This window comes from Mobula hypostoma, chromosome 13, assembly GCF_963921235.1.
Source record: "Mobula hypostoma chromosome 13, sMobHyp1.1, whole genome shotgun sequence".
Classification (NCBI taxonomy): Eukaryota; Metazoa; Chordata; class Chondrichthyes; order Myliobatiformes; family Myliobatidae; genus Mobula; species Mobula hypostoma.
In genome coordinates this window covers 96,998,306-97,013,273 of record NC_086109.1, presented here as the reverse complement: position 1 = coordinate 97,013,273, position 14,968 = coordinate 96,998,306, and the positions used below count along the sequence as shown (strand labels likewise).

Sequence of the window (14,968 nt, the reverse complement as noted above, 5' to 3'; positions counted from 1 at the left end):
TGTATTCATTTTGAAAACTCAATAAAAATTATACTAAGAAAAACTCATCAGGGGACTGTGCAGTGATGGTTGCCCAAGTCAGATCTCTCATCGGTTGTATCTGGGTCTGAGTACAAGATGCCCGGGGTATTTCAGGATTTTTCTGTTTTTATCAGAGGCCTCTCTGGTCAAGGTTGCCACAGCTGATAGTATTTTTTTTTTATCATTGTTGGGGTTCAAATCAATGAATTCAATACAGATCCAAACCAAAACCCTTCCAATGAGGTGCTTAAACAGATGAGGCAGCAACTTTGGCAAGAGTAAGTTGCTTGTAGGAGACATTTTATCAGAACTGGGCGAGGTTTGGTGTGTGATAAAGGCAGAAGTAAAAGGTAATCACAGAGAGTCAGAACAGAAGCTGGTTAATTATCTAAGATGCTGAGTTCAGTACTGAGCCTGTACTGTATCAGTACTGTGCCCAGATGGAAGATGAAATGTTGTTCCTTGAGCTTGGGTTAGACTTTGTTGAAATGGTGTTGGAGATCGCGACAGAGGTTGGAGTAGGAGTGAGAGGGAGAATTGACAGGTCAGGTTGTGCAAACACTTCAGCAAAGTGGTTATAATCTGTGTTTGCTCTCTTCATCCAAGAGGTGATCTTGTCCCATAGCCGACCGCCCAACCCCTATCAGTAGACCAGCCTTTGCTTTTTGCAGAATGATGGCACCATCGAATATTTCTCCCTTTTCCTCAGCCCCTGCATCAGCATTCTCATGGACTGATTGACTTCTCAAACCAACCACTTCCATTCCATTCCATACAGCACCTTCCAACAAAACACAGGGGATACCTCCCCACCTTACAAATAAAACAGTAATGCATTTGCACTTTTCCACTTTCGTTCACAGTTTATGATGCAGATTCCTCCATGATGGGACAGTCCTCTCTTCTCACTGCTGCCATCAGGAAGAAGGTACAAGAGCCTCAAGACTCACACCACCAGATTCAGGAACATTTATTAGCCCTAAACCATCAGGCTTCTGAACCAAAGGGGATAACTTCACTCAACTTCACTTGCCCCATCATTGAAATGTTCCCACAACCACTGGACTCTCTTTCAAGGCTCTTCATCTCATGTTCTTGATATTTATTGCTTATTTATATTATTGTTTTTTTTTCTTTTAGCATTTGCAGTTTGTTGTCGTCTGCACTCTGGTTGAACACCCTAGTTGGACAGTCTTTCATTAATTCTGTTCTCGTTACTATTCTACAGATTTGTTGAATATGCACATGAGAAAATGCATCTCAGGGTTGTATGTGGTGATGTATAGTATACATACTTTGATAGTAACATTTACTTTGAACTTTGGAACATCTCTGTTCAGAATGCAAGTGTCACTTCAGGCTACCAGCTACTCGTAGCTTTAATTCTCCATCCTGATATCTTCATTCTCTCAGATTCTTCAGTGGAGGTTAGTGTAAGTTGAAGGAAAAGTATATCATCACCTTATTGGCCACCTCAGCTTTCCAGACTCATCAATTTTAAAGTACTGATTCTTCAAGTCATACAATACTACAGAAACACACTGCAGATGCTGGGGTCAAAGCAACACTCACAACACGCTGGAGGAACTCAGCAGGTCGGGCAGCATCCGTGGAAACAAACAGTCAACGTTTCGGGCCGGAACCCTTCGTCAGGACTGTAGGGGGAAGGGGCAGAGGCCCTATAAAGAAGGTGGGGGGGGGGTGGGAAGGAGAAGGCTGGTAGGTTCCAGGTGAAAAACCAGTAAGGGGAAAGATAAAGGGGTGGAGGAGGGGAAACAGGGAGGTGATAGGCAGGAAAGGTGAAGAAGCAATAGGGGAAAACACAGTGGGTAGTAGGAGGTGGAACCATGAGGGAGGTGATAGGCAGCTGGAGGAGGGGGCAGAGTGACATAGGGGTAGGGGAAGGGAGGGGGAGGGAATTACCAGAAGTTGGAGAATTCTATGTTCATACCAAGGGGCTGGAGACTACCTAGACGGTATATGAGGTGTTGCTCCTCCAACCTGAGTTTAGCCTCATCAAGGCAGTAGAGCCATCCATTCGGATATGTCCATACGTGGCCTCCTCTAAGTGTTCCCTTGCACACGCTTCTGTCACCTGTCCTATCTCAGCACTTGAGGACTTGCTTTAGAACTTTAAATAGCTCCTGAACAATGCTGAATTGCAGACAGTGATATATTGCTCTTCCACAGCAATATGCTCTGGTTCTGTGTTAAGCTTGGTATTATTCCAATTCAACATTCCCAGTTTGCTGAGGTTGTGGTGAGCGGAGTGACACAGAACAAGCATCTGCGTTTGAATGGTAAACAGTAAGTTCTGGAAATACCCAGCAGAACATAAACCAAGTGGAAAAAGCGAGGGGTTGAAAAGGGAATGCTGAGATCAGGTGTTAGTTAGGGATAAGTCGATAACAGGGTGGCGTACAGGTCAACAAGATGGTAATTGACAGTAAGGTGGTAGAGAAATTAACAACTACAATAGGACTTTAGCAAAACCTTTGACAAAGTCATTGACAGGTTAAAAAGGGCTACAGTATATGTCGTGGCTTACTCAATGGTAATATGAAAGCCATGTTATCAATCAATAGGTCAGCAACAGAACCATTCTTCTTGTGCACAATTCTGGTTATTCAATACAGAAAGAATGAGGAGACATTGGAAAACAGAGTTTTACCAGGATGCTGCCTGGATTGGAGTGCATGTGCTTTAAGGAGATGTTGGACAAACCTGGGCTGTTTTCTCTGGAGAAGCACAGGCTAAAGGGAAATAATCATTTTTATTGACAGAAGAAGCATGATAGGATAGACAGTCAGAACCTCTTCTATAGGGTGGAGGACATGCACTTAAGGTGAGATAGGGAAAACTTAAAGATGGTTTTCCTTTACAGAATGGTGGGCTCCTGACTTGGTCATATTTGGTACAGATGTGGGTTGAAGGCTATTGGTCAAGTTTGTTACGGATGTGGTGACTTAGTTGTGTTTTGATACAGATGTGGGATCAAGGCCATTGTGTTTGGTACAGACGTGGTTTGAAGGTCATTGGGCTGGCATGGATTTTGTGATTTGATTGTGTTTGGCACAGATGTGGGTTGGTTGTGTTTTGTATAGATGTGGTGGTTTGAATGCCATAGCGTTTGGTACAGATATCGTGTGTTAAAGGTCTACTTCCCGTGGTGCTTTGCTCCATGATCTATCCTCAGTGAAGACTGCATTTTCCTCAACATCTCTTCCAGCTGTGCTCACTGGTGTGGAAAATTTTTATCCATGCTGGACTGAGCAGTATGTTTTTTTCTGTTTAAGGGCATTGGTCTTTGCACATACTTCACCACACGTCTACAAACATTTACCTGATGGTTGAGGGGTAATGATGGTTAAGAAAATACTTTGGGAAAAAAAAATTGAAGTCAGAGCCATTTCCAAAAGTATTTAATAAAATATTTCTGAAGTTACATTCCCTTATGCAAATTGCAACATGTAGAATTTCAGTTTTCATTTGTAGGGGTACAAACTTTATAGTCCACCCTTTTCCACAGAATGCATTTCAAAGTTAGATGCAAATCACATTACACACAAATTGCAACATGTAGAATTTCAGTTTTCATTTGTAGGGGTACAAACTTTATAGTCCACCCTTTTCCAAAGAATGCATTTCAAAGTTAGATGCAAATCATATTACACAGCAGTGCAGTTTAATCTTTACCCTCACATGCATTAATGTGGTCAAACCTGTCTGGTTGGGGAAGAAGTAGATCCCACTGTGACACTTTGAGATGGTCCATGGGAATTGTTCAGTGACTGTTCTGAGCCATTTGCCATTGTTTGTGTCTCAGTGTGCCTTCCTGACTTTCTTCAGGGTGGCAAACAAGTGATTAGTGCAAGAGGACCCAGAAAAATTTGACCAGATTAACTGAAATTTCATATAAAATGTTTAACATCAGACAGTTTCTAAAGGCATGAAAGTGCATCATGGATTCTCTGATTCAGGAAAATCGTTAGTCATTACAAAAATATTTCAACGTACAAACTTGTGCTCAGAGTCAGACAATAGCCATTGTCAGGCCACCATCTTCTGGATTTGCCCCAGAGTTTTCTAATTATTTGGTAACAAAATATATAGAGAAATTTAGTGGTAAGGCAGTAAGTGGCGTCCTTCAGGGATTCCCTGACACAGGCTCAATCAGAGCGGCATCAGTTTCTTCACTCACTGTTCTGAAAGGACTCATCGTCTGAGGGCAGAAACAACAGTTAACATCACATTCATTTCACCCGGCAAAGGAAAAACTTCTCAACCCAATACAGCAAATAAAAAAAACATTTCCAAGGTTAGCAAACATCACTATGGCTCACACTTAATGGAACATCTGAACCTCTAGACTGGAAAACGTTCTGTTGTCCAGAAATACTTAACGCAGATGTTTCCCCCTTCTCAGGAAGACTGTGCTGTGTGTTCAGGTGTGCGATCACTGTAAATAAAGTGGGGAAACCAACTGAGGGAGTGGCACCTTCCAGCTGACGAGAGCTACTGAGTTTAGGATGAACTTGTTCCTACAACTGTGAAAGACGTCAGAAAGTCCAAGGAACACCAGGCAGTGAGGACAGAGACAGTGTGGGCCAGATGAAGGAAAATGAGGAAGCAGATGGCAGATCTAAAGCGACCCCTCCTCCCACGTAGTCTGCCCTTAAGGTGTGAAATGAATACTGCATCAACCCAGGACATAGTAGTTGGAGAGCTCAGACAGGGGGTGAGGGTAACAATAAATTCTCAAATGTGTTAAACGTTAATCAGTTGGGAGTCCTCGTGCAGGATTTCCTAAAGGCCAGTTTGCAGGTTGCTTCTGTGAAGGCAATGCGATGTTATCAATCATTTTGAGGGGACTGGAATATAGAAGCCAGGCAGTGGTGGGGCCTCACTTGGAATATTGTGAGCAGCTTTGGGCCCCTTGTCCAAGAAAAGGATGTGCTGACAAAAGATGTCCAGGACAGGTGAGGGAGTGGGGAAAAGAAGCGGCGAGAGATATATATGGAACAAACTGCCTGAGGAAGTGGGTGAGACAGACATGTTAACACTTGGACAGGTACGTGGACAGGAAAGGCTTAAAGCGATGTGAGCCAAACGCAAAGAAATGGGACTGTAATGTAGAAGGGAATCTTGGTCAGTACAGACCAGATGGGCCGAAGGGCCTGTTTCCACACACTAAAACTATCAGATGGGTATTTGCAAGGCACCCAGTGACATTGTTTGCCTGTCACATTATAATGTTCCAGCTACAGGAATTTACTCCCTCTTCAGCAGTTTCAATAGCCGATTAGATCTGATCACTGGTCCTAGTAAATGGCAAAGTTCTCTCCTGCTTAAAGACATCTTTCCAAACATCAACGCTAAAATTTGATGATAGCAAGGTCAAAATCTGTCTGAAAATCATTAATCGCCAAAAAATCACCAGTAATATTTGACATCAGCAAGGCCAAAATCATACAAATTAATGCAACATGCTGTAGCTTAAAGATTTGATTTCTAAGAATCTTCTGGAGCACCATTTAAACAAAGCAGATTTTAAGGAGTGTGGAATGGAATAGGGAAAGAGATAGTTCTGGAGATAAAGCCTCCACAGCAGCCCCATCTGTAAAGGCAGTGAAGTCATTACTGTGACTCACCTTGTAACAGCGGAGTCCTGCTGCCGTCCAAAACCTAGAAAGATTGGTTGCATGAAGCCTGCAGTCAGTGAACACTCTGATCTTCATATTCCATCTATATCACAGTCCATACCTTTAGCTCTCTGCCACTAACTCAGTTCACCCGCACTAATGAGTACAGACTCTGTACTGAACAGAGCAAATTCAAAGTGGTTTAACACCAGCACAGGACAATAACAACCCACCTTCCAAAAACAGCCACAGTCAGAGGATTGGGAAGCTTTTAAAAACCAATAGAAGGCAGCTAAAAACAGTCATTAAAAAGGAAAAGATGGAATATGAAGCTAAGCTAGCCAATAATATTTTTAAAAAATACCAAAAGTTTCTTCAGATACATAATGTAAAAGAGAGGAGAGAGTGGATATCGGACCACAGGAAAATGATGCTGGAGAGTTAGTGATGGGGGACAAAGAAATGGTGATCGAACTGAATAAGTATTTTGCATCAGTCTTCACTGTGGAAGACACCAGCAGTATGGTGGAGGCTCCAGGTGTCAGGCTGGGGTCATGAAGTGTGTGACGTTACGATTACAAGGAAGATGGTTCTTAGGAAACAAAGGTCTGAAGGTAGATAAGTCACCTGGACCAGATGATCTACACCCCAGGGTTCTGAAAGGGGTGGCTGAAGAGATCGCGGAGGCATTAATAATGATTGTTGAAGAGATTGTGGAGGCATTAGTAATGATCTTTCAAGAATCACTAGATTCTGGAATGGTTCTGGAAGACTGGAAAATTGCAAATGTCACTCCACTCTTCAAGAAGGGGATGAAGCAAAAGAAAGGAAGCTGTAGGCCAGTTAGTCTGACCTCAGTGGTTGGGAAGATGTTGGAGTTGATTAAGGATGAGGTTCTGGAGTACTTGGACGTACATGTTAAAATAGCCCAGTAGGCAGCATGGTTTACTCAAGGGAAAATCTTGCCTGACAAATCTGTTGGAATTCTTTGATGAAATAACAAATCAAGATAGACAAAGGAGAATCAGTTGATGTTGTGTTTTTGGATTTTCAGAAGGCATTTGACAAGGTGCCACACACAAGACTAGCTTAACAAGCTCTGAGCCCATGGTATTACAGGAAAGATTCTGGCGTGGATAGAGTAAAGTATAGGCTGACTGGCAAGAAGCAAAGAGTGGGAATAAAGGGAATCTTTTCTGGTGACTAGAGGTGTTCCACAGGGGTCTGTGTTGGACCAATTCTTCTTGCGTTATACGTTAATGATTTAGATGATGGAATTGGTGGCTTTGTTGCAAAGTGTGCAGATGATATGAAGATAAGTGGAGGGGCAGGTAGTTTTGAGAAAGTAGAGAGGCTACAGAAGGAATTAGACAGATTAGGAGAATGGGCAAAGCAATGGCAGATGTGCCAGGAAGTGTACAGTCATGCACGCTGGTAGAAGAAATGGAAGTTGACCATTTTCTAAATGGAGGGAAAATACAAAAACTCTGAGGTGCAAACAGACTTGGGAGTCCTTGTGCACGATTCCCTAAAGGTTAATCTGCAGGTAGAGCCTGTGATGCAGAATGCAAAGCAAATGTGATGTTAGCATTCATTTCCAGACGACTAGAGTACAAAAGCAAGGATGTAGTGTCGAGGCTTGGTGAGGGTCCAGAGGAGTACAGCAGAGTGTCTCTAGACATGAAAGGGTTAACATATGAGGAGCACTTGATGACTCTGGCCCTGGAATTCACAAGAATGAGGGATGATCTCATTGAAACCTGTCAAATAGTGAACGGCCTCGATGAAGCAGATGTGGAGAGCATGGTGGGAGAGTCGAAGACCAGAGGACACAGCCTCAGAATAGAACAGAGACTGGGAGGAATTTCTTTAGCCAGAGGTTGGTGAATCCGTGGAATTTGTTGCCATAGGCAGCTGTGGAGGCCAAGCCTTTATGTATATTTAAAGGCAGAGATTGATAGTTTCCTGATCGGTCAGGCATGAAGGGATATGGGGAGAAGAGAGGAAACTGGGGTTGAAAGGAGATTTGGGTCAGTCATGGTGAAATGGTGGAAGACTCGATGGACCAAATGGCCTCATTCTGCTCCTATATCTTATGGTAGATACATGTCTATGTCTACCACCTTGGATATACTGTAATACACATTATGGACACTAGCCTCCTCAACATCAAGAACATCTTCAAAAGTCATCACCTCAAAAAGGCAGCATCCATCATTAAGCACCCGCATCACCCAGGACATGCCCTCTTCTCGTTGCCACCATCACGGAGGAGGTACGAGAGCCTAAAGACACACGCTCCGTGTTTGCCCTCCACCATCACATTTCTGAATGGACAATGAACACTTCCTCAGTATTTCCCCCCTCGTTTTGCACGACTTATTTTTAAGTATATATTTCTTATTGTAATTTATAGTTTTTTTATGATTATGTACTGCTGCTGCAAAACATCAAACTCCATGACATATACCAGTGATAATAAACATGATACAATCACAAAAGTAAAAGAACACCCATTGTGACCGGTCAGTATTTAACTCGCTTTGCCTCAAGGACTTCACATAATGTCACAGCAATGAAATTGGCTGAGTCTGATGTCACTTTTAACCATTTAATTATAGACTGTTTTGCAAAGCCGAGGAGCTAATGGAAGGTGCTAACCTCATAACCACTTCCTGCCCAAAACATTTTCATCTGCTTGCGTGCCACGGCCGTCAGAGTGCAGGTGATGAGGGTACAGGGTACGAGGTAGAGCAGGGCAGGCTGGGCCATTTTCATAACAATCAGCACCACAAAGGTTAAAACCATGCCCACTGCGTACGCTTAAAGGAAGACAATCATTATTACACATTTCTCACTGCTGCACACAACTACTAAATAGATCAACAGTTCCATTTAATGTCAGAGAAATGTATACAATATACATCTTGAAATCTTTTTTTCTTTGTAAACATCTACAAAAACAGAAGAGTGGTCCCCAATGAATGACAGTTAAAACGTTCGAACCCTAAAGCCCGACTCCCCCCTCCATACATAAATCCCCCCCAACTCCCCCTCCCATACGAGTCCCCCGACTCCCCTCTCCCATACATGAGCCCCCCGACTCCCCCTCCCATACATGAGCCCCCCGACTCCCCCTCCCATACATGAGCCCCCCGACTACCCCCTCCCATACATGAGCCCCCCGACTACCCCCTCCCATACATGAGTCTGACTCCCCCCCCATACATGAGTCCCCCTGACTACCCCCTCCCATACATGTCCTCCCTCCCATGAGTCCCGCGACTCCCCCCTCCCATACATGAGTCCCACGACTCCCCCCCATACATGAGCCCCACGACTCCCCCTCCCATACATGAGCAGCAGCACAGCATTGACCCCCCCACCCACTTCTGCAAAATAACCAACACGCCCCCCCCCACCCAGCAATAGCAAGGCCCCCCTCCGCCCCCACTGAAGACCATGATGTGCAGTGCAAGGACAATTCGACACACCACAGACTCTCTCCCTGATGAGGGGAAATGGGGTCCCCTCTCACTGCGAGAGAGAGAGTGCAACTCGCCAAGTATTCAGCCTGCGACAGCTGATCCGCGGTTCCGCTCTCTCCCGTAGGCGGCACTAGGTACGTTTCGCTCTCTACGTGCATCAGGTCAGCAGGTTGTGACTGAGACACATCCAGTAAAGAATGGGAGGGGCTGCAGCCTCGCGTCACAGTCCTCGGGTGTACTGAAACGCAGAGTGAGGGGCCGGGCGCCGAGAGGCGGATCGCAGGGGCCGGGCTGTGGTTCGGGCGCCAAGAGGCGGATCGCAGGGGCCGGGCACCGAGAGGCGGATCGCAGGGGCCGGGCTGTGGTTCGGGTGCCGGGCACCGAGAGGCGGATCGCAGGGGCCGGGCACCGAGAGGCGGATCGCAGGGGCCGGGCACCGAGAGGGCGGATCGCAGGGGCCGGGCTGTGGTTCGGGTGCCGGGCACCGAGAGGCGGATCGCAGGGGCCGGGCACCGAGAGGCGGATCGCAGGGGCCGGGCACCGAGAGGCGGATCGCAGGGGCCGGGCACCGAGAGGCGGATCGCAGGGGCCGGGCACCGAGAGGCGGATCGCAGGGGCCGGGCACCGAGAGGCGGATCGCAGGGGCTGGGCACCGAGAGGCGGATCGCAGGGGCCGGGCACCGAGAGGCGGATCGCAGGGGCCGGGCACCGAGAGGCGGATCGCAGGGGCCAAGTCTCCTTGTCCCACATTGGAAATGGTCAATGATTTGGTGAGAAGTTGTTTCAGTAGCTTCTCACCTCTCCTTGATCTACTCTCAAAGGTAGATCAGCCTGTGGCCAATACAACAGCTGATGAATGAAGAAAATCTGTCACTTTCAGTGCAGCAGAATTTAATGGCTCCTTCGTTGCCCAGAACTACACTAGACGCAAACTACACATGTCATACAAGACTATAATTTAATACGACTTTTCCATGAGCAGGTGAATGTTCTAACAATTACTGGTTCTAAACACATTTCCTTGTTTACCGATGTATTAAAATTTCTTACCTAAAGTGCACAGAATAAAATAGATACCACCACTTCTTGTCTGCGCATCAAATCTTCGGCAGTAAGCAACCAATAATCCTGTGAGATATGATACTTTAATGTTATTCATTCAGAGATACAGCACAGTAACAGGCTCCTCCAGCCCAACGAGCCCTCACCGCCAACTACACCTGTCTGACCAATTCACCCACTCACCAGTAGGTTGCTGAAATGTGGCAGGAAACGAGAGCACCCCGAATCCCACGTGGTCACAGGAAGGACGGACAAACTACTCAGAGTCGGCAATGGAACCGAGCTGTCACTGTAATAACGTTACGCGTATCACCCATTACATCTTGTACAAGAGAACAGCCAAACCTGTGTGCTTTCTCTTTCCTGCTCAAGATGAAGCACGTAAGATGTGGAGCTGTGAAACAGTCACAGACATCAGTCATGTGAAACCCACATCCCTTGCTGTACACTGAACCTCCAGCCTAGTCAGAGCTTCCTGCAGGAGTTTGGGAATGGAATATACTCCCAATGCCACTCACCCCCGCATCCCCTCAACACAGAGTGAGGTCTCATTGCATTTCCCCCTTCTATGAACTCTGGCTTTACCCTCAGCCCTTGTGCCTAGACCCAGCCTGAACCTGCCCTGTTACACTTCATGAAATCAGCCTCAACTCATCCTTAAACTATTTAGTTTGCTATCTGGGAAAAAATAAGGTATTGACATTTAAAGGATTGAAAGAAGCTACAGAAAGTTGTAAAATTAGTCAGCTCCATCTTGGGTACTAGCTTCCATACTATCCAAGTCTTCTTCAAGGAGTGGTGCCTCAGAAAGGCGACGTCCATTAGGAAGGACTCCCAGCACCCAGGGCATGCCCTTTTCTCACTTTTACCATCAGGGAGGAGATACAGAAGCCTGAGGCACACACTCAGTGATTCAGGAATAGCTTCTTCACTCTGCCATCCAGTGTCTGAATGGACATTGAACCCTCGAACATCACCTCACTTTGGCAGCATGTTTTTTTAAAAATATGATTTCTGTTTTGCATTAGTTTAAATCTATTTAATGCACATATACTTTGTGTAATTGATTTACTGATTTCTTTTCTTTCTATATTACCATATACTGCATTGTACTGCTACTGCTAAGTTAACGAATTTCAGGACACGTGCCGATGATGATGGCTACTGTACCCCTCGTATGATGGCCTCCATCAATCTTGGGATTGAGTTTAAGAGCCGGGAGGTAATGTTACAGCTATATAGGACCCTGGTCAGACCCCACGGAGTACCGTGTTCAGCTGGTCACTTCACTATAGAAAAGATGTGGAAACTATAGAAAGGGTGCAGAGGAGATTTACAAGGATCTTGCCTGGATTGGGGAGCATGCCTTATGACAATAGGTTGAGTGAATAATTACTTTGGTTCTGTCTTCACTAAGGAGGACATAAATAATCTTCCGGAAATAGTAGGGGACAGAGGGTCCAGTGAGATGGAGGAACTGAGGGAAATACATGTTAGTAGGGAAGTGGTGTTAGGTAAATTGAAGGGATTAAAGGCAGATAAATCCTCAGGGCCAGATGGTCTGCATCCTAGAGTGCTTAAAGAAGTAGCCCAAGAAATAGTGGATGCATTAGTGATAATTTTTCAAAACTCTTTAGATTCTGGACTAGATCCTGAGGATTGGAGGGTGGCTAATGTAACCCCACTTTTTAAAAAAGGAGGGAGAGAAACCAGGGAATTATAGACCGGTTAGCCTAACATCGGTGGTGGGGAAACTGCTAGAGTCAGTTATCAAAGATGTGATAACAGCACATTTGGAAAGCGGTGAAATCATCAGACAAAGTCAGCATGGATTTGTGAAAGGAAAATCATGTCTGACGAATCTCATAGAATTTTTTGAGGATGTAACTAGTAGAGTGGATAGGGGAGAACCAGTGGATGTGGTATATTTGGATTTTCAAAAGGCTTTTGACAAGGTCCCACACAGGAGATTAGTGTGCAAACTTAAAGCACACGGTATTGGGGGTAAGGTATTGGTGTGGGTGGAGAATTGGTTGGCAGACAGAAAGCAAAGAGTGGGAATAAACAGGACCTTTTCAGAATGGCAGGCAGTGACTAGTGGGGTACCGCAAGGCTCAGTGCTGGGACCCCAGTTCTTTACAATATATATTAATGACTTGGATGAGGGAATTAAATGCAGCATCTCCAAGTTTACCGATGACACGAAGCTGGGCGGCAGTGTTAGCTGTGAGGAGGATTCTAAGAGGATGCAGGGTGACTTGGATAGGTTAGGTGAGTGGGCAAATTCATGGCAGATGCAATTTAATGTGGATAAGTGTGAAGTTATCCACTTTGGTGGCAAAAACAGGAAAACAGATTATTATCTGAACGGTGGCCGATTAGGAAAAGGGGAGGTGCAACGAGACCTGGGTGTCATTATACACCAGTCATTGAAAGTGGGCATGCAGGTACAGCAGGCGGTGAAAAAGGCGAATGGTATGCTGGCATTTATAGCAAGAGGATTCAAGTACAGGAGCAGGGAGGTACTACTGTAGTTGTACAAGGCCTTGGTGAGACCACACCTGGAGTGTTGTGTGCAGTTTTGGTCCCCTAATCTGAGGAAAGACATCCTTGCCATAGAGGGAGTACAAAGAAGGTTCACCAGATTGATTCCTGGGAAGGCAGGACTTTCATATGATGAAAGACTGGATGAACTAGGTTTATACTCGTTGGAATTAGAAGACTGAGGGGGGATCTGGTTGAAACGTATAAAATCCTAAAGGAATTGGACAGGCTAGATGCAGGAAGATTGTTCCCGATGTTGGGGAAGTCCAGAATGAGGGGTCACAGTTTGAGGATAAAAGGGAAGCCTTTTAGGACTGAGATTAGGAAAAACTTCTTCACACAGAGAGTGGTGAATCTGTGGAATTCTCTGCCACAGGAAACAGTTGAGGCCAGTTCATTGGCTATATTTAAGAGGGAGTTAGATATGGCCCTTGTGGCTAAAGGGATCGGGGGTATGGAGGGAAGGCTGGTGTAGGGTTCTGAGTTGGATGATCAGCCATGATCATAATAAATGGCGGTGCAGGCTCGAAGGGCTGAATGGCCTACTCCTGCACCTATTTTCTATGTTTCTATGAACTCAGCCTTTTCTCCTTGGAGTGATGAAGGATGAGAGGTGACCCGATAGAGGTGTATTTCATGATGAGAGGCATTGATCGTGTGGATAGCCAGAGGCTTTTTCCCAGGGGCTGAAATGGCTAGCATGAGAGGGCACAGTTTTAAGGTGCTTGGAAGTAGGTACAGAGGAGATGTTGGGGGTAAGTTTTTTTTTTACACAGAGAGTGGTGAGTGCGTGGAATGAGCTGCTAGCAACAGTGGTGGAGGCGGATACAATAAGGTCTTTTAAGAGGCTCCTGGATAGGTACATGGAGCTTAGAAAAATAGAGGGCTATGAGTAACCCTAGGTAACTTCTCATGTAAGGACATGTTTGGCACAGTATGGTGGGCTGAAGGGCCTGTATTGTGCTGTAGGTTTTCTATGTTTCTGTGTATCTATGGGAGTGTAGATAAACTGTGGACAGTCAACAACTTTGCAAATGTGATTGAAAGTGTGTAGGTTTACTCACCAGGTACAATAATATCACCAAAGCCCAACACGGAAAACGGCAATCCACACAAGGTTGCAACAGATGGCACCAGTCTTGGCACTCTGATAACTACAGGCAGCTGGAGAGAACAGCCACAGACATCATTCAGAGGAGCTGCAGCTGGGGAAGGACCCCGCCGTCACTGACGTCCCACAGCCCAGTCAGCTGGCAAGTGTGTACAGTTCATACGGAGGCACAGACCAACACACGCAATGTCAGAGCAGATCGCACTGGCCTGTCGTTGGCCAGCAGCGCAACAGCATCGCTCATCATTTAAAGGCCATCTCTGAGATCTGGTGAGGGCACGTGGCCGTGAAAAGCATCTGAATGTTTAACCTCTCTCTACAAAGAATTAGGGTTGCATTGAGGGCCTAGAAGGGAACAGTTATAAACAACAAACGTTTTGGAGCTATGAACAGAAAGGCTGATCTCAGCGTGCAGCCAGTGTGCTGAGTATGATGAGCACAAGAGTCACAGTCATCCTCCCTCGGGATGAATAAAGTATGACTGTGAGTATGACTAGAACATCAACAGGCTGCCTTGCTGCTTATGCCTCCCTAGTCAGGACCACTCCGCTTCACGTTTCATCAGTGAAACCAGAAAACCAAACTCAGAGCATCTCCCCCTGCACTCTCACACCCAGCAAAAGCTATCCAGTTAGTTACGTGGTGCAACCAGCAACAACTATCCAGTTAGTCACGTGGTACAACCAGCAACAATCCAGTTAGTTACGTGGTGCAACCAGCAACAACTACCCAGTTAGTTACGTGGTGCAACCAGCAGCAACTACCCAGTTAGTTACGTGGTGCAACCAGCAGCAACTATCCAGTTAGTTACGTGGTGCAACCAGCAGCAACTATCCAGTTAAGTTACCTGGTGGTACAACCAGCAACAACTATCCAGTTAGATACGTGGTACAACCAGCAACAACTATCCAGTTAGTTACGTGGTACAACCAGCAACAACTATCCAGTTAGTTACGTGGTACAACCAGCAACAACTATCCAGTTAGTTACGTGGTACAACCAGCAACAACTATCCAGTTAGTCACGTGGTACACCCAGCAGCAGCTACCCAGTTAGTTACGTGGTGGTACAACCAGCAACAGCCCCTCTGGCCTTCAGCC

The 14,968-nt window shown here is 45.7% G+C and overlaps 1 protein-coding gene across 3 annotated transcripts in view; it reads right to left on the bottom strand.

Annotated features, from left to right (window-relative positions):
- Nucleotides 1-3,427: 3,427 nt before the first annotated feature.
- Nucleotides 3,428-14,968, bottom strand: part of LOC134355823 (signal peptide peptidase-like 2A) — a 48,818-nt gene continuing 37,277 nt past the window's right edge. For 2 of the 3 annotated variants that reach the window (XM_063066286.1, XM_063066288.1), the window contains 4 exons: nt 13,822-13,921; nt 10,202-10,279; nt 8,325-8,485; nt 3,428-4,243 (listed from right to left, as the gene is read on the bottom strand). In XM_063066286.1, the coding sequence (XP_062922356.1) occupies nt 4,169-4,243; nt 8,325-8,485; nt 10,202-10,279; nt 13,822-13,921 (414 nt within the window). In that variant the 3' untranslated portion in view covers nt 3,428-4,168. Of the gene's footprint in view, nt 4,244-5,672; nt 5,707-8,324; nt 8,486-10,201; nt 10,280-13,821; nt 13,922-14,968 lie in introns of all 3 variants that reach the window. The other variant, XM_063066287.1, reaches the window with a different exon arrangement.